The 20,593-nt window shown below is 36.9% G+C and overlaps 1 protein-coding gene across 2 annotated transcripts in view; it reads left to right on the top strand.

Moving 5' to 3' along the window:
* Positions 1–11,553, top strand: part of ZNF330 (zinc finger protein 330) — a 36,240-nt gene extending 24,687 nt beyond the window's left edge. For both annotated transcript variants that reach the window (XM_032246508.1, XM_032246507.1), the window contains 8 exons: positions 1,253–1,272; positions 1,374–1,444; positions 3,553–3,632; positions 6,415–6,541; positions 7,015–7,119; positions 8,307–8,353; positions 9,388–9,505; positions 10,591–11,553. In XM_032246508.1, the coding sequence (XP_032102399.1) occupies positions 1,253–1,272; positions 1,374–1,444; positions 3,553–3,632; positions 6,415–6,541; positions 7,015–7,119; positions 8,307–8,353; positions 9,388–9,505; positions 10,591–10,865 (843 nt within the window). In that variant the 3' untranslated portion in view covers positions 10,866–11,553. The remainder of the gene's footprint in view (positions 1–1,252; positions 1,273–1,373; positions 1,445–3,552; positions 3,633–6,414; positions 6,542–7,014; positions 7,120–8,306; positions 8,354–9,387; positions 9,506–10,590) is intronic.
* Positions 11,554–20,593: the final 9,040 nt, after the last annotated feature.

Here is a 20,593-nt window from a genome sequence, read left to right as displayed (position 1 = left end):
GTTTATTGTGCATCTACTCTGTGTCAGGTTATTTTAGACTCTGTGCGTGGTGATACATAAATGAATTACATGGTCCCTATTTTCAGAAGTGTATCACTCAGTTATGTTGTATATTACTTAGGATTTGTTTGTTTCTAAATGACAGAAATCTAACTTAAATTACCTTAGGGAAAAATAGCTTGTTGAATGGATAATGGAAGAACTCATATTGCTGGGAAGAGGAAGGATATACCTGGAACTCAGGGACAATTGGAACCTGGAACAACTTGTAGTTCTATCTTTTGCTTTTGTTTCTTCTTCCCTATTAGTTCAATTTTTTCATATTGTCTTACTCCATTTGTTTGATTTCATAGTTATAGGTAGCCTGCATGTCTTACATCACGTATTGTTCCTCAGAGAAGGAAAGAACTCTGAAAGGCTGGGCTTGACCCAGTGCCTGTCCCAGGACTAACATTTATTGGGGTTGTTTGGGAGAGGCCGGATTACATAGCACATATGTGACAGTGTGGCTCACTTCTGTGTTACAAGTCCTTTCCAGAGAAGAGAGGTGCTGGCAGACAGAACAACAAATGACTGGCATGCCTAAATATGTAATGACAGCTAGATTTTGGAAGTCCTTTAATAAAGGTACAATATATTTATTAGAACTAAGAGGAGATAAAGTTGACTATGTGGAAGGGGTGCAGTTCACAGAAGAGGTGAGATTTCACCAGAACTTTCAACAGGTAGTAGAAACTTTTTAGGGAAAAGTATTTGAATAAGTAAACACATGGAGAAGAAAGTGTATAAGACGTATTTGGGGAATAGCTGACCATTAATGATTTGCGTCTGAAAAGAACAGCCTAGCACGGTTTGGAAAGTGGTTAGGGGCCAGCTGTGGAGAGCTTTTAAAACCATGTTTAGAAATCTGGATTTTCCCTGAACTTTATTATTTTGTGTTCTCTCCTGTTTCTTGTGTTCATTCCGTGGTATTTTATTCCTTGCAAACAATTGAAAAACAGACTAACAATGTATTTAGCCTCTTTCATAGTAATGCCATTTCTTCCTCTGTAGTTATATACCTGGAGTATCTCTCTTGCATACCTTTGTTACTTAAGCATGGGTAGATGCCTGTATACGTGGGTGGAGTTGGAGGCTTTGGTGTAGTGTCACTTAAATTTTCACGTGAAAAATAGGTTATTCTTTGTAATGCAAGTAAATTTGCAGTTTTCAGTCAACACAAAAATTAATGTGATATTTTTATATGTTACAGGAATGTGACAAGTGTCAGAGGTAAATTTTATTTCTTTTTCTATCTACCTTTAATAAAATTGTCCCCTCTGACCTTTTATCTGACATTGACCATATTTTAAAATTTTACTTTACATGACAAGGCGGCAGAAGAATAGAGCATTTTGCTACTTTTGTAATTCTGTACAGAAGTTACCAATTTGTGCACAGTGTGGTAAGTGTATAATAACTAAGGATGTATACTTTTTATCTTTTTATCAGCTGATAGTTCATCAGTTTGAACTTGTGTGGGTTTGTTGCTGTTGGTTACAGTGCTTAAATTGTTTATAATGTTATACCCTACCATTAACAAAATAGCAAAACATGTTATTTTGCCTACCAAAAACCTATCAAGTCTTGGTTTTTGTCTCTTTGATGTAATGCTGGAAAATAATTAAGGTACAATTTAGATACAGGTTACCAATAAATTTTTTTCAACAATACAAAATCAGATTTCAGATATAACATTTGATGATCTTGAACTTTTAGTTATACTATCTTAGTCTTGTCAGTGTCTATTTGTTTACTTATCTACATTTTGATTCCTGCTGATATTACCTGCAGTGTGTTAGACCATTGGGAATAATTTTATTCCACATTTACCTGGTACATATTTTGTGATCAGTAGTTTTTGTGTTTGATGCTTACAGTATGATTCATGAGTTTCCTCACGTGTATTCCCAAGTGATTGAAATAGAGTTCCTAAGTCATGTACCCAATTTTTAAGTATAGGTGGAGACTTGTACCCTGAAATGATTATTTAAAATAAAACTAAATGTCAGCAAGATGGGTGTTTCCCAAATAGTCTTCCACGGACTGCTTGAAATATTAACAGATATTTCTTGAAAAATATATATGCATATACATTTGAGAAATACTGCATGGATCCTCCTGTCATTCTCATCTGGGACATTTCTATTATGTCTTTGTATGTTGGAAGTTCTGAAGGCCTGCAGTAAAGAAACCCGATGAACTTTATTACTCTAGATTTACACCTCCCCCCAACTTTTGATGAATAAATACTGCTTTTATGAGATAATAATAGATTCAGGTGGAACAATTTGGGATCTGCTCATTTAGATATGTTTATATATAATAATATTCCAGAAAGTTAGTAGTGTTTAGGGCTACATCCCTTAATATTTCTAGTATAGTTCTAGCATTCAAAAAAGATGTCTTTTCAATTCTACAATTAATGAAAAAGAGAAAACTGGCTTATATGGAATACTCATATGGCAGTTTTTATAGCCTTATTTTCAAAAGGTAATGAACATAGAGTGAGAAAATAGATTTTGTGGAAGATTAAGCGGTAAGTTTTTGCTAGGAATTACCCATATTTTTGGTGTCTTTGGGCTTAAATTTTGTAGTGCTGTTAGATGGATGCATTTCTCATGTACTGATTCTTACTCTCAGTGTTAGACATGGAACAGCTGGGTAGCCACTGCCTCTCATTTCGTTTCCTATTGTTTAACTTTGTTCCTTAGGAAATCAAGATAATGGAAAATTGTTTCTTTTGTGTTCCATTTTATGGAGTCTCAGATGGATGATTAATGACATTGTTAATTCTCACATAGTATCTGATAAGCACATTTCCTGTTAGTGTTTTGGGTTGGTAAATTAATTTGCTGCCAGATCAGAGGTTTAGTGGCTGTTGTGATTTGTAGCTGTATCATTGTATTCTTGTTTATTATGCTTATTTGGGCACTATGTCAAAACTTTGTTGGAAAAATGTTTAACTGGGGGCTATGTTTGTAAATCTTTATGTTTGGATAAAATTACATTAACTTGATAAGTTACATAATCATTATTTGGTTTGGTTTGGTTTGAGGTGTTCTGTGGAAAGAGAAATGGTAACTTGAAACCACAGTTTTTATTGTGAATTATAAAATGTAAAATTCATTATAAAAAGCATTCCTTTAAAAAATGTTTTGAATAATCTGAAGATTCATTAAGTTTTTAAACTATAAAATGATCATTAGATTATAAAGCATAATTTGCAGTTTCTGATTTAGTACAAACTTAAATTAGCATATACATTACCATATAGTTCATTTTATAGATTCATTAGTAATTTGTAATCTGAAAAGTCTGATTCAACTAATGAAGTCTCAGTTATATCCATTTTCTCTTTTTAGTTATGTAAACAGTAAATACTGATTCAATTTCATTTTTTTAAAAATTATTTCCTCAGGAACTTGGGCTAGATAAAAAGAGGAATCAGTGAATACTGGTATGTATTCCTTTGCAAGACTAACTAACAGTGCAAATGTTTTTCTTTATTAGGGAAAACAAAGTGCATGATGAAGTCTTCAGACTGTGTTATAAAGCATGCTGGTGTATATAGTACTGGCCTTGCAATGGTGGTAAGCTTCTTGTCATTATCTTTTAGACTAGTACATTTTCAAGGATAAGATAAAGTCTTTCTGATCAATGGTTTTGTTTTTTTTTTTTTCCTAAAGTCAGTGCTTTGTCCCTTGTTTCAATCAATCTGTAGTTACCTGGATTATCAGTGGCATGCTTTTTGTATGATTTTTCCTTAGTGCCCACTTGTTTCTAGCTGCTGCTTTCTTATTGGGAAACATACAAGGTATGGAAAGTTTTCACGCCTATCTAAACAGAAATTCATTTCTCAGTGATACCTTTCTAATCTCTCTTAAACAGACTTCACAAAACAGTATTTAGTGTACCGAAAGGCCCGCTTAACCATGTTTAATTAAGCCTTTGGTGAAATAAGCAACTTCGTTCCAAAGGAACCTAGGATATAATAGTGTTCTTTAAAACTTTACATTTCAAAAAAGTGTATACATTTAACATACCTCTTCATTATATATAGGATTTAAGTAAATTCAGCTTTTGAATAATAAAAAAATGGGATTACATGATGTATTTTGCTCTTTTTCCTACAACATGTTTTCCTTTTAAATATGAGTTAACCGGTGCTGGGCGCGGTGGCTCATGCCTGTAATCTCAGCGCTTTGGGAGACCGAGGCAGGCGAATCACAAGGTCAAGAGATTGAGACCATCCTGGCCAACATGGTGAAACCCTGTCTCTACTAAAAATACAAAAATTAACTGGGCATGGTGGCATGCGCCTGTAGTCCCAGCTACTTGGGAGGCTGAGGCAGGAGAATTGCTTGAACCTGGGAGGCAGAGGTTGCAGTGAGCGGAGATCGTGCCACTGCACTCCAGCCTGGCACCTGACGACAGAGTGAGACTCTTGTCTCAAAAAAAAAAAAATGAGTTAACTGGTTTTACTGTATTGTTATGAGATTTTATGTTTAAATAAAATTTTGTTTAAATTTCAGTCCATGATGGTAAATTTCCCAGAACATGTAAACTTCTATTATGAGGCAGACCTATGATATATTTCATATGTGCATATGTTATAGAAGCAAGGACCGAGAATTATCATCCTATGAATTCCTCTTTATTTTAAATATAAGATTGTCAGTGTTATGTTTATTCAAAAACTCTTTCAGTCTTCCTTGGTGGCTTGTTTATCTAAGTTCAGTCAAATTCGTTTTTTAAAATTCGCTGTGTTTTTTGAATGTGAATAATTTCTTCTTACATAAAGAAAACATTTAAGTAGAATCATATATCATTAGCTGTAAATTTCAGAAAAGTTATTTTCTGAATATCTTCTATTTGTCTCCCCAGATTCCCCCTGATAACAGCAGGATAATAAGATCTGGGTGTTTATTCCTTCATCTCACTCCCTGCCAGGTTATCCTGGTTTGGTTTTGTCCTTTCTCTAAGGACCACAGTTCTTCTCTATATGGCCAGGTAGCCCTCTCCTGTTTGTCCTAAGCTCTTCCCTGAGCTCTGTAAATTATCTGTATTAAAACTCTTCTAGAGCACCGGGCATGGTGGCACATACCTATAATCCCAGCACTTTGGGAGGCTGAGGTGGGGTGGATCATCTGAGGTTAGGAGTTTGAGACCAGCCTGACCAACATGGAGAAACCTCATCTCTGCTAAACAAAACAAAACAATAAAACAAAATTAGCCAGGCATGGTGGCGCATGCCTTGTAATCCCAGCTGCTCGTGAGGCTGAGGCAGGAGAAACACTTGAACCCAAGAGACGGAGTTGCACTCCAGCCTGGGCAACGAGCAAAACTCCAAGCACCTCCAAAACAAACAAACAAACACAAACAAAAACCTCTTCTAGATTACCTAGTTTGAGAGTACCATCACTTTTTTTGCAAGAACCTTGGCTGATCTAAGAGATACAGCTGATGATTTGCTAGCTATACTGATAACCCAGTTTTGCAAGTCAAAAAACATTCTTCCTATTTGTTGTTTACTACATTTGTTGCAGAGCCTTGAATAATAGAATTCTGAAAACCTGGCTTTAAATCTCACCTCACCTGTAATCCAACTCTGGGACTTGGATTTAGTCTTGGGCCGCATGCTTTTCCTTTATAAAGGAAAGATTGTCTGGTTCTGCTCTCTTAAGATTCTTTCTAGCTTTTAGTATTTGGTAGATAAAACATTGATTCTATTTGTCTATGTTTTTTGGGTATAGAATTGGAGAATCTTAACTCGTATTTTAGTTCCATAGATTTCACTTTAAATTTTTTCCACAAAGAATGTAATTATGATTACAGCATAAGTTGCTATAACAGAAAAAAAGAAGCTGACAGAAGTTTCAATCAATCTGTAGTTATTTCTCAGTACTTTTCTCAGTAATTCTAGAAAAGCTATGCAATTATTTTATAAGTATATAGATAAGAAGGTATTTTTAAAAATCAGAAATGGTAGTTAAAAATTCAATTTAGTTACAGAAATTATTATAGACAAGAAAGCTTAAACTGTTGGCTTCTCTAAACTTCATTTGAATTAGAATTCATTTTGAAGAAAACACTTCCAACTCTTTGACTTAATTGATACTAGGGTAAGTGTATAGTTTACCTTTTTCTCTTTTGCTCTATAACTGAGTTTTGTGTATTGTGGATAGCTGTTAAGAAGTTGTTTTTCAGAGAACCCTTTTTAATTTTGGCTTCTGAGTAGTAAAATGTTTAAATGAAGCTCTCTACTATCATTGAGGGTTGATAAATTGCTAAATGTATGCAATTTTGATGGTTGCCATGGTTAAACAGGTGGTCGGGTGACAGTGATTATATTTTTTTGTTCCTTGATTACAGGGTGCAATATGTGACTTCTGTGAAGCTTGGGTTTGCCATGGTAGAAAATGTCTCAGTACACATGCCTGTGCCTGCCCTCTTACTGATGCTGAGTGTGTTGAATGTGAGCGAGGCGTGTGGGACCATGGTGAGTCATTAGACAAACTGATGAGCTTTGTTATAAGTGAAGGTTGACTTTGAAATATTTTGAATGCTGTTTTTGAGATTTTTTTCAAGATACTGTCAATCCGAACTACAGGTACAGTTTCGATTATCTGTGTAGCTAGAAAAGGGATCTATGCTATCAGTTATTGTATTGTCAATGCTAGTATTGTTTACCCAAATGTGGAGGGGAGTTGTGGTGGAGCAGGTAGGCTCTTTGAGCGCTGTATTATGTGAGTAACTAGTAGATAGTAAGAGCTCCTTTTTCTTATGGTTCAGTTTCAAGGACTTCTGCAACAGTTTTCATTTTAGGTTTTGTCAGAACAAAAATGTCTGAACAATTTTGGTGTACCTCCAAGGTAACTTGCCATTTCTTTTAAGCAGTTCTAGAGACAGGAGTTTTTTAAATTAAAGTTTATCATATTTACATTTCTGTTGTTTTTTCTTTTAATCCAATAGGAGGCAGAATATTCAGTTGTTCTTTTTGCCATAACTTTCTCTGTGAAGATGATCAATTTGAGCATCAAGCCAGCTGCCAGGTTTTAGAAGCAGAAACATTTAAATGTAAGTTTTTAAATATTAGATGTTCTTTTTATCCAAGATTCGTAAAAGTATTAATTAAAAAGAAATCAAGTTTTTTTTTTTTTTTTTTTTTTTTTTTTTTTTTAAACAGCTTCTCATGAACGGTAATTTAACTCAATCTTTATTTTCTGTCTAGAAAACACTCAAAACAGTCAGAATATAGTTCTGAATTTTTCAGGAGAAATGACAATGGCATATTGGTTGGGCCAGTTCTTCATTTTATTAGCTTGATTTGATTAGGCATTGCAGGACTTACACCTTTTCTGGTTCAGAATACCACATACCATTTTTGCCTTCAAAATATTATGAAAATGAAACATCACCCTTCTTCCTTCCCATTTCCAAATGCCCTCCAGTAAGTGATACCACCCTGTGTGTTTCTGCTAGTTGGGTCCAGTGATTCTTAGATAGGACTGTGTATCAAAAATACCTCTGGAGATTTTAAAAATAGATAGATGCCCAGGCCTCATCCCGGGAGATTCTATCTTTAAGTCTGTGGTGGGTGCCAGGCCACCTGTATTTAACCTGTACACAAAATTCTCATGTATTTTGCAGTTGAGAGCCGGCATTACTGAGGGGGATAATAGTATCATCTTTACAGACAATTTCTTTCATGGAAGGTTCATTGAAATAAGACTCCATATAAAATAGCATATATAACTTGGCATTTAAATAGCCCTTATTAAATAGAAGTTACTATTACAGGAAAAAGACTGAAGTTCCCTAGGTATTTTCTTCCTTTAATTTGTTTTTTGTTCTGGTATGAAATGCTAATTATTATACTTATTTATAAATTTCAAGTTGATAAGTTATGAGATATACATACAACATACATACTACACACACATATGCACAATATATATACGTATGCATGTGTATATAATTCTTGCAGTATTTATACATAAAATTCTCAAAGATTAAAAGAGCATCTCAAAGTATATAGCACTGTTAGGCCTTTCTTAGCCTTTTGCAGAATGTATAATAAGAAATTGAATATTTTATTTGTGGCATGGGAGCTTTGTGTGTTTTATAGCATTTGAACCCAAAAGGCAGGCAGCTGTGAGTAATAAGGCAAGCTTTCATTATAAGCTTTTAGTGAGTTGATAAAAGACAAAACAAAAATCTAAGAACCAAATAACGGGATTTTAAGATGAATCTGTTTCCCACAGGTGTTTCATGCAATCGGCTTGGTCAGCACTCATGTCTCCGTTGTAAGGTATACCTATGCATTTTTTTTTCTTTTTAGATTTTGTTTTTAATCTCTATACCCCTCCACCAGTCCTTGGATTATTTATAGCTATAATTAATTTATAAGGGACCTTAAAAGGATATAGTTTAACACTTTGATTGTTGAGATTGTGGAATTGAAGTTGAGGAAGCTCACATGACTTTCCAGTGGTCATGCAGTCACCTTGTAGTAGAGTTGTGACTAGTGCACATTTCTCTGGAATCCTGGCTTTGTGTTTTTAATGGAGAACATTCTGACCAAGGTAATGAGAGTCCATTTTAATTCAAAATGTACATAGAAGAGTTTGGGTAAAGATTTCCATATTGTTCTGTGTCCTTAGGCCTAGTCTCTAGCATTGTTCATCAAAGATTACTCAACAGATGCAGCCAAGTCACTTCCTCTCAGAAGCATTTCTCTAGTTCTTATATTCCTAACTCTCTTTTTTATCTTCCAACTCTGTTTCAGTTTCACCAAATGACTTTCAGGCATTGTCTATGCTGTTTTCTCTGCCTGGAACACTTTTCCATCTTTGCTTACCCTATTGCCCTCCCATTCTTCATATGGCGAATAAGACTTGGTGTCTCTAAGATCCCTTTCCCAAATCCCATGTCTGTTTTGGTGCCCTTCCCTTTGCACTTCCCCTTCAGTGCTTAGTGTCTTGTAATTGCTTTTTCCCTATCTCCATTCCCAGTTAGACCATATAATGTGTGAGGGTAAGTAGGCTATTTACCATTATTTCATTTCTTCTGGGACCTTACGAATACTCAAATATTTATTAACGACTAAACGTACTTACACATCATACTCAGTATAGTTAGTCTGCCCTTTGTTAGATCATTGTTTAGAAGAGTCCTGACAAAAACCATTTCTGTTAAGAACATTAAATGAAAAGTGTGACTGGTCCCGACAAAATTCTTAATTTCACTGCCTTAACAAAACTATATCTTTAAAACACTGAATACTGTGTTTTTGTATACTTTTACATTTTTATTTATTGACTTTATTTTGCTTCTCCTATATAGGCTTGTTTCTGTGATGATCATACAAGGAGCAAAGTGTTTAAGCAAGAAAAAGGAAAACAGCCTCCTTGCCCTAAATGTGGGCATGAAACTCAGGAGACTAAGGACCTTAGCATGTCAAGTAAGGCTCTTAAGATGCTAAGGAAGTGATTTTTGCTTTCATACTTTGACAAAGTTTATCTTTTTTTTCTTTTTTTTTTTTTTTTTGGTCTGTTTTTCTTATTGCCTCTTATTTGAAAAGATGAATGTGTTCTCTTAAGCAAGTGGAATTTTACAGCTCAGGAAAATATGTGGGTAAAGTTTTTCAATTTTACTTAAATATGCCAATAATCATTTTGATATTTGGTATTTGCCTTAGTCAATGACAGCAAATACTGAAATTTAAGATAGTGATTTTTAAAATTTTTGTTGAGGCTTCCTTGTTAAATAGCTGAGTAGCTATAATTCCTTAATATTAAAGTGGTAATCTTAAGTACTTAGAAGTCAAATTCATTCTGAAGCTATCTTAGGTGTGTGGTATTTGAGCACCTGTATTTATTTATGTAATATATCACTACTATAGGAAATTATCTTGTGGTTTTTATGTAACTTTTTTTTTGTGAAGGAATAAGAGTACTATAAGCATGCTTATGGTAAGGCAGCTCCCAATTTTGTTAAAGAGAAATTTGACTCTTAACCAAACATGTCAGAATGGAACCATAATTCTAAGTGACTCTGACCGCTTTGTTTAATCATAGATATGGTTGCACAGTGAAGTGAGACTAATGATTTTGCTGATCTTCTGCACTAAACTTTGTGTCACTACTAAGGCAGAAGAAATGGCAGGCTTTGTTTATCAGTGTATCTGCATTGTAAAATAGCTGTCTTATTAAAAATGTCCTGACATATGAATTCAACTGATTTATGTGATTTGAAAATAAACAGTTAGTGACCAAACAAAACATGCCTTTTTAGTTTTAAACATGCCTTTTTACCTTTGGAGCGGTCTACTGGTCTAATTTGTTTTCTAGATTTAATGAAATAACACTGTAACTTTTATTTTTATGGTGTGTATATAGACTCAGGTGAAAAAATTAGGAAAATATGACCCATTTTTTTCATTTGGAATTAAAGCAGCCAATGAAATTCATGAAATTTTACAAAGGACGATGAGAATGCAGAGAACTGGAACTAACAAAATGCCATGTACATGTCTGTCTTCTGTAGCACGCTCCCTGAAATTTGGCAGGCAGACTGGAGGTGAAGAGGGAGATGGAGCTTCTGGGTATGATGCTTATTGGAAGAACCTTTCATCTGATAAGTATGGTGATACCAGCTACCACGATGAGGAGGATGAGGAGTATGAAGCAGAGGATGATGAAGAGGAAGAAGATGAAGGCAGAAAGGATTCAGACACTGAGTCATCAGATTTGTTTACTAATTTGAATTTAGGAAGGACCTATGCTAGTGGCTATGCTCACTATGAGGAACAAGAGAACTAGGGGAGCTGCTTGTCCACTGGTGGCTGTGTGTGAGAGGAGCAGGAGTATGTGTGCACTTGATGAATTGTGTGTGATGTTCAAAAGTACCTTAGCCACTTAGCCTTGTGCAGAAGTCTAGTTATACTTAATGGGCAAAGGGGTAGGGCGTAGCATTTTTATGAAACTGATGATCAGGCTTATGGCATAAGAAAAATGAGTTTCAAATGTAAGGTGTTTATTGATTGAAGCAATTGAAGTATCATGGATTACGTTATTACTGATTTCAGTAATCTAGTATGTTTTGCCAATTAGATACATACATACAGGATAAAGGAATAGGATGGTAATATATTTGTTTGAAATTAAATTACTGTTTTTATTAAATACTGCTTCATTCGTCTGATTTTGTAAAATGTAATGAGTAAAATGAATTGCTGTATTTTTCCTTTTATGTCCACAGAATGAAAATCATATGTTGTTTATTCTAAATTTTCATTAAATATTCATGTCACCTTGACTTGTCATGATACGTATGTTTTAGTATTTGACCTATTCTTCTCTTTCTTCACAATGTATGTCCTCAGTGGTACCTATTATTAACGCCTTAAATGTATTGACAAAGTGACTAGTTAGCCATTTTTCAGATAGTATTTTTACAAAAGCTTTACCCAGGACATTTTATTTCTCTTTGAATAAATCTATTATTTCATTTATATAAATTTGATATTTAATTTTTTATTCTATATTTTCAGTTTCTTTTGGAAAGCATTTTAATTTTTTTACAAACTGCTTTAGTTTTTGCTCATGTAGAAATAGGTAGTAGAGATTGTGTGGTATACACTTAGAGATAAACAGTCCAGACCCCATCACTGATGATAGGTGGAGGATAGACAGTCCTGCCACAAGTTCCAGTTGTTACAACTTACACTGGCAGTTAATGGGGATTGGGCAGTTGTGGAAGGAAATACATTACCTGATTTGCTGACATTAAAGATGTGTGGAGAAAATTGTAGCTATGAGGATAGCAGGGTTGGATGGCCATTGTTAAACCATTCTTGTTCTGTAGAAGCACAATTAACAGCCAAGGACAATAACAGGCAATGAAAAGCCAGGTGTCAAAGTTGGCCTCTGATTGCAAGTGAAAAAGCTTTTCATCTTTTGCAGTAAGACAGTTTGAAAAAAACTGAGGAGTAAGCCCAAGACTTAATAGTTTCAAAGGATAAACTTTAAAGACAGTTGCCAGCCAAGGCAAGTCCGTTATGCCAGTGCCAGGAAACTGCTTGGGAAAATCTGTGACGCTGACAAATAAGATAGAGACATCTGAATCAATGGCACTGGAGATTTTTACTCCCCAGACTCCTGAACTTTCTGAACTTGCAGTCATAGCCTACCCTTCCATGTTATGGGCAAGCACTCCCCACTTCATTCTCAGGCTGGATGGCAATGCAGAGGCTTCTTTCCCCAGGAAACATGCTCCCTTCAAGACTTGCCCCATCTCCAGGCCATTATAGTTAATATCTCCAGGCCTAAAATTAGGGTTAAGTGACTATAAAATTAAGCAAAACTCAGTTGAGGTGCTGGAACTGAAGTGGGAGGAAACAGACTTACCCAAAAAGAACTGCAAGAATTAGGAAAATTTGGAGGAATATGCTTGAGATTGGAATCGGTGCTTAAGAGGGAAAAAACAAAATTAGGGAGGAGTTTGATGGCAGCTCCCACACGGGGTGTTTGGATTGCAGGGTAAGAGAATTGGAGAGTCTCAGTACCCTGGCTAGGAGCCTGTGAGGTGGTGTCAACTTGTTACCAGGATGGCTTCTTGAATTATGTAAGGAGTAATGGCCCTTTCTGAACAAAGTTGAGAAACAGATTACTGTGACATGGTGGAAAAATGGATTTAAAAGGTTAAGGGAATTGGGTATGCTGGAATGGATTGGAGGATTTATTAGATGATTATGTTCCATGGGAAGGCTCAGTGGACACATTATTTAACAGGGCCATAGAAACATGCACTGATGGTGGGGTACAAGCATCTCTAAAAACCCGTGGTACCTCTCAGTAGGCCAGATCTAACAGTAGGAAGGGAAAGCAGAGTTCAGCTTGCTGATAGCAATGTATGACAAGATTCTGAAAAATAGTGGCTAAAGTGGCAGTGCCCAACTGTCAAAAGTCAGGGGGTTACAACTAATGAGAAATTGAGGGTGGTAGTCAAGGAGTCCTAACCTGCAAAGAGTTATGGAGAAGGCTAATACAACATAGCACCTTAGGGACAAAACAAATGGGTAGCCAACAAGAATATGACTCAGTTTATCCCATTAGATCAAATTAAGGATGAATTACATGGCGGCCAATAAAAAGATAGTATCCCTTGCTCAGTTTCTGGACCTGAGTCACTTTCAGACCTGCAGCTCAGACTGAAGAGGTGGAAAGACTATGACTCCCTGGCATCTGTACAAGGTAATAATGCCCTTTGGTGTTTCCTCAAAGGGACCCATAGCCATTTGCCCTGATAGTTCTGTGCTCAGGAAAGGGGAAATATAAGGGATTTCAAGGATTGTTGAACATAAAAATTAATTGACATTGATAATTCAGATACTCGGTGTCCCTGTTGCTTCTTCGTAGCAGGTGAGGGAGGAGTTGGGTTATGCAAGGAGTCCTGGGAAAGTTTAAGCTTACAGTGGTTTCACAGCATGTGTGGATGGCCAGGTGGAAGCCTCTGAAACTGCCCACCCTCATGTCTTCTCCTCACTTCAGCCAAGATAGTAATACACAATAGTATCTGTTGGCAGGACGCAGTACCATCCTTAAAGATCTGAAAGATGCAGATGATCACCTCATCACATGTATGTTAATTCACCATTTTGGTCCCTGCGGAAACTTTACGGATCCTAGAAGATGGCTATAGACAAGCTCAACGAAGTAATAGCCTTGATTGCAACTGCTATGCCAGATGTGATGTCTTTGTTAGAGCAGATACATGTGGCCCAAATACATGGAATATCATCTTGGTTTGCGCAAATGCATTCTTTTCTCTCAGTCAGAGAAGGGAATCAGAAACAATTTGCATTCACATGGAATGGACAACAATTACATTTATAGTTTTGTAAATGATGCCACTTTATACTAAAGAACATAGATCTGTTGCATAATGACTACGTTGAGGCTGGATGAACAAGTGGTTAGAACATTGAGAACTTGGTAGGAGATGTGTTCCAGTGGGAGGATCTAAACCTTATAAACTCTGCCATACTCCTAAAACTTTTAGAGTTCCAACAGTGAGGGACAGTTTGATGCATCCTATCTAAAGTATAAAGCAAATGACTGTGTATTTTTTTTACTCTGAAGAAGGATGCACAATGCTTGGTGAGCCATCCTGAGTCCTGGAGGCAGCATATGTCACACCTGAGGATAGTGTTCCAGCCAGTATAACAGTTGATGCAAAAGCCTGCCTGTTGTGAGTGGAGCCCACAGCAGGAAAGAGTTCTGCAGCTGGTCTAGGTTGTGGTGAAAGCAGCTCTGCTTTCTGGGCCATAGAGTAGATGCTATTATATTGGAGAAATTAGTGATGGGATAAGGTGTGTTGTAGCAAGCCACAGCAGGAGAATCACAATGCTGATCTCTGAGTTATAGAGGAAACTTATGCCATCTGCATTTAGAGACTCATTTACTCCCAGAGGCAGGCAGAATGGTTTCCAAATTATCAAGGCCTATCTAGTTACCAGCACTGCAAAATGTCACCTGTCAGCAGCAGGGGCAACTGCTGCACCCTTGATGGAGCATTATCACTTTGGGAGACAAATTAGAGCAGCCACCCCAGAAAGGTCAGTGGTTCATTATCAGTGGAATAGATTCACATTCTTGGAATGGGCTTACCTTTTCTTCCTGCACAGCCTCATCCAGCATTGGCACCTGGGGGGGCTTATGGAATGTTTGTTTCACTGGCATGAAATCCCACAAAATATATGTCAGGCCATGGAATCACCTTTGAAGTAAAGGAGGTTGCAGCAATAGGCCTGTGACCATGGGATTTGCTATCACATACCGCTCAGAAACTTCCTACCCAATGATACGGTGCAATGGTACGCTAAAAACACACTGAAGCAGCAGTTCATAGGAAATACTGTGTAAGAATTTCACACCATCCTTCAAGTTACAGATATGCATTGAATCACAGGTATTTGTATTTTAATGTGTTTCTAATAGAGAAAATGCATGTGTGGTAGGTTGAATAGTGTAACCCCAAAAGTCATGTTCTTGTGGAATGTCAGAATGTGACCTTATTTGGAAGCAGGGTCTCTGCAGATGTAACTAGAAAAGATGAAGTCATACTGGGTTAGGGTGGGCTCATATCCAAAGATGATGACACACAGACATGCAAGGAAGAAAGCCATGAGAAGGTGGAGTTAGAGATTGGCGTGATTCAGCTACAAGCCAAAGAATGCTAAGCATTGTCCCAAACCACCAGAAATGAGAAGAGAAGCCTGGAACCAATATCTCTCAGACCCTCTAAAGGTAATTAATGAACCCTGCCAACACCTTCGTATTGAACTTCTGGCCTTCTGAATTGTGAGAGAATACATTTTCTGTTTTTTTAAGTCATCTAGTTTGTGATAATTTGTGATAGCAACCCTAGGAAGCTAATATGCCATGGGAATTAAGAGTGGAAGCAGGAGTTGCCATCATTCCCAGTGATTCACTGGGAACATTATGCTTCCCATCTCTGCACCCCTGAGTTCTGAATGACTAGGATTCTATGTCCTCAGAGGGGACACCTTTCTTCAGGGGACCCAATAAGTGCCACCATTGGATTGTAAGCTATACCTGCCACCCTGATATTTGTGGCTTTCTGTATCTAAGGACTAAAAGCCAAGAAGACAAATCACTGTCTTGGCAGAGATGAGTACCTTTCTTCATTAGAAGGAGGTAGGGCTGCTTTTACATGATAAGAATAGGGAAGATTATAAGTGGAATTCAGCCAAGAGTTTTCTAGGTGCTCCTTTGCCCACTTGTGGGTATAAATGAACATATACGGACATAGCCAACAGCCCCAGGCTATGAAGGGCATAGTGACTAGACTCTTGGACATGAGGGTTTGGGTTATACCACCAGATAAGTTACCAATACTAGAAGAGGTGGTAGCTGTCAGGTAACTTCAGGACCTGCCTCAGCTTCAGAGAGCTGCCTTGGCCGAAATCAAATCCTCCCCAGAAGAGAGCATGCACCTGGCTAATTTAGCTCAACAAGACCCATCATGACAAATGGCTATGAAGTGACTATCCCTATACAGAATGTAATAGCTGACACTTAAGAATATGGGGTAATATGCTTCTTCCTCTGCATTTTGGTAATGGTTTGGGAAACTCCTTGCTGGAATATTGTAATGATGTATGTAAGGTTGACCTTTATAAGTCACCTACAAGCTGCTGCTCATGCAGAATATATTAGTCCATTTTTGAAAGTGAATAGACCATATAGCATGGTCACCTGTGCCTTAGAGAATGACTGCTTACTTATTTGCCGAATGGGAATAATTCAAAGAATGAAGCTTAATATATTAAGCCCTAATAATATTCTGTGGAACCAGACATAGCACAATGCTAAATCAGACATATGGAAGCATTTTAAGTAAGAAATATAATGTAAATAGAGGCAAGGGCTTTTTTTTTTTTTTTTTTTTTTTGAGATGGAGTCTCACTCTGGTCTCACTCTGTCACCCAAGCTGGAGTGCAGTGGCCCTAACTTAGCTCACTGAAACCTTTGCCTCCCCGGGTCAAGTGAGTCTTCTGCCTCAGCCTCCCAAATAGCTGGGATTATATGCATGCACCACCACACTTGGCTAACTTTTGTATTTTTAGTAGAGACGGGTTTTGCCATGTTGGCTAGGCTGGTCCAGAACTCCTAACTTGAGGTGATTTGCCTGCTTTGATCTCCAAAATTGTTGCAATTACAGGCGTGAGCATTTTTGATGAAGATCTTTGGTGAGAAAGCAAAATAATATGCCAAGTGCAATTTGCTAATTTAAATAACTCAATTCAGCCACTACGCAGCAGCACTTTTACCTTAAATCCCAGTAAAAATTCAGTTAGCATTTGCTATATACCTGTCATCAAAATACTACAATACTAGGATAGATGAAAGATTTAAAGGTAAATATAGTGTTATGTAGACCATTTCTATGCAAATTTGAAGGAACAAAATAAGATGCAGTACAAGGTTAATAGTAGCTAACATTTGCTAAGTGTTCCCTGTACTGCCCAAGTTGCTGTACCTGCATAGGTGCATTGAATTCTCACAACAGAGGTAGTGTACAGTACTTAGCTCCCTAAGCAAGCCAGGACCTCTCCTTACCCTGCTCTGCCTAAGGCTGTTCTAGTAGCAAACTGCCTGTGCTACTCCTGTGGGCATGGAATCAGGGCATTGCTGCTGCTGCTGCTGTCACTATAAACTAAAGGGTCCGCTGCAGTAGTTGAGATCACTGCCTCTTGTCACTTCGGGGTATAACCTGATGACATCTCTCGTCACATGTCCTGGTGCTTTTTTATTGCCACCGAGGTATGAGATGCAGTTGAAATTGCTTTGGGTCCACTTTTGCATAATAGAGAAGCCTCATGGGAGTGACGTCTAACTAATGGGAGACAGAAATAAGTGGCTAAACTTATTCCCTCTTCTCCCCTTTCATAGTAACTTCAAATGTTGTCTCTGAAGACGTCCTGTGAAATCAGGAAATCGATTGCCACAGACTCTGGCCTTACAGGATCCTACCCTGTGAGGATGCTCTCCCCTCGTCACCACTTTGTTTCTCTTTCACCCACTCCTGCTTCTGTGGGACTGCACATTTAATACTTTCCGAGGAAACTGGGCTAACACAGGTAGAAGTTGCTAATACCAAGCTGAACATGTGCTTAACAAAAGTACAAAGAAAATGTAGAACACAAAAAGGTAGAAATAAAAATTGGGATCACTGTGGAAGGATTTAAGGATATTCTAGGCCTGGTGCAGTGGCTCATGCCTGTAATCCCAGTACTTTGGGAGGCCCAGGTGGGTGGATCACCTGAGGTCAGGAGTTCGAGACCAGCCTGGCCGACATGGCAAAACCCCGTCTGTACTAAAAATACAAAAATTAGCCAGGAGTGGTGGTGGGTGGGTGCCTATAATCCTGGCTATTCTGGAGGCTGAGGCAGGACAATCGCTTAAATCCAGGAGTCGGAGGTTGCAGTGAGCCCAGATGTCGCCACTGCACTCCAGCTTGGGTGACAGAGAAAGACTCCATTTCGTCCACCCCACCAAAAACTATATTCTACATAGGGAGGGAGGGACTTGCTATGTATGAACCACACTAAACAAAGGAAACATTTTTCAAATACAAAAACTAAAATCTGTTCTTTAAATCAATGAATAATCTTGAAGATGATTTATATTTTTTGATGACATTTGTGTTATTCAATATTTTCTTTAGAAGTTATTTGACTTTTGTAGGCATATCAAATTTTGGTTCAAAATTGATTTTACTTTGTTAGCTCAGCATCACTGGCTCCAAATGATTCCTGGCTTTCCTACTTAAATGTAGGAATGTTTGAAAAATCAGGATTTCTTATGTTTTGAGAATAGCTCCGTGTAATTCTAAAATAATATTTTTCAAAATAGTTATTTTGCATATGTTTTACTGATTAATTTTTAATTTTGGGATCAAATACAGCTTCAGGTTCTGGGTTTATCACTTCTGAAATATTGACTTATTTTCCTCTCTTATTTCCTATTAAGAGTGTAAGTTTCTAGCAATATAACACCTCAAAGAGAAAAAGTAGAAAGTGGACTAACAGAGTCTCACACTATTAGTACTTAGCACATTGCCTGATAGTGTTTATATTAATGAAGAAATTTAAACTGACTCATGAAATGTGAAACTCTATACTCTGGGATACTGTCGCTAGGCTGTAATTAAAACAAAAGATGCCAAATAATTGTTACTGGAAGTCATCATGGATGTTATATTTGGTCCCTTGGTTTATTCAATATTGTCTGCAAGCGTTTTATATCAATGAGGACCAAGTCATTAATGGAACCTCAGAGCAAACTTATTCTAAACATTGAAACAGTAACATTTCATGAGAGTGCAGCTTTCCTGGGCTAGATGAAGGCTAAGGATTCCACATTTTAGTTAATAAAAGAAAACACAAAGAGAGAGAAATGCTCTGTAACTGTGTTTCAAATTTGAAAGCTTGCACAGTCCTAAGAAAGCAATTGTGGATTCCCAGGATTCCACAGATGTACTGGTTAAGAAAGCATAGCTCTTTTTGAGAAAAACCTGTGAGTTCAACAGAGGTATAAAAGAGTAAAAATAGCAACATACTCTTTAAATAGCTCATGCAACTCTGAAGTAAAAATAATTTTACATAGTTAATGCAAGGAAATTACTAATGTAGAGTAGAATCACAATTATAAATATGAAGGGCACACACACACACACACACACACACACATTGTTATTTTACATTTTGAGATTTACATGTATCCTATGTAACATTTCTGTAAGAAATATATGTACGTAATATATATATGCAATATACATATTCCTTATTATACAAATTTAATATAAAGACTCCTCTTTTAACATGATGCAAGTTTTTCTTAGCCTCCAAGAGAAGAAAACACAATAAAAGCAAGGTTCGCATCATCTATATGGCTTTGACCTTTCAGCATCTGGTACCAAGTGCTTTGTCAGCCCATTACCATGTAACGTACCTGATGAGCTTATCAAACTACCTGACTTTGCTGATAGTATTTCTCTGTTTCAAAAGAGAAATGTACTAAATGCTATCAGACAATCATAATAATAAAAAGACTAATGTTATTAAAGTTTTGTTTGCCTAGAAACTCTTCTTGTTGACTAAAAGAAAAGTTAAAAAATTTTTTTTTTCTCTGAATTTCTGTCTGGAATGCCACCCAGGCCTCTCAACCCAGCTTTGAACTTGAGTCTAAAGAAAATATTTGATCTTCTTTACCTTTCAACTTGACAAAATGTTCTTCTTTTTTTGAAATCCCCCTTTTTGTTTTAGGTGTGCTTGTCCATGTGTTTTATAAATGTAAGTGTCTTGGAGGTATGATGCGAGTCTTTTTTTGTTTAACCTTTGAACATCCTCTTAAGTATCTACCCTGCTAAGTTGACATTCAAAAAATATTTCTCATTTAAATCTTATTTTCCCTATAGTGGCTTGGAAGTAACAGAAGAGAGTGTTGGATTTACTTTCTTCTTTTAGAGGGTTAAATATATATAGGTAACATTTCATTTCACTGAACAAATATGTGTTGAGGCCCTTATGCCTGGTAATGGTTAATACTTATTAAAACATTAACTGACACAGTCAGTGTGATTGAGTTATGTGGTTGATTCTTAAAAAAACGTAAAAGTCATTCATGGATTACAAAATATGCTTGTCATGAAACAAAAATCCATACTTGTTGCCAAATGATGTTATTTGGTCAAATGACCAAAGATTACCAGTCGCCAGCTCAACAACTACCCCTATTGCATGAAATAAATATACAGAAAAGGGCAAACTTACACTGTATTCATAGGTATTCATTTTGCTTTAATCCCATGCAGGACCGTAGTGACCTAGGCTGAAACCTAAGAAAAACTCTTTCCTCGGTGCTTCCAACCTTGAAATTCCCACTCAGCATTTCTCTTCCACGAAAGTAGGATGTATAGATGGGGGTAAGAAGAGATGTAATAGAGAACACAAATTGTCTCT

This window comes from Sapajus apella, unplaced genomic scaffold (genome assembly GCF_009761245.1).
Source record: "Sapajus apella isolate SASKATOON/1434 unplaced genomic scaffold, GSC_monkey_1.0 scaffold61, whole genome shotgun sequence".
In the NCBI taxonomy this organism is placed as follows: Eukaryota; Metazoa; Chordata; class Mammalia; order Primates; family Cebidae; genus Sapajus; species Sapajus apella.
Note: the sequence above shows the minus strand (reverse complement) of the source record. Positions and strands in the feature narration are given on the sequence as shown.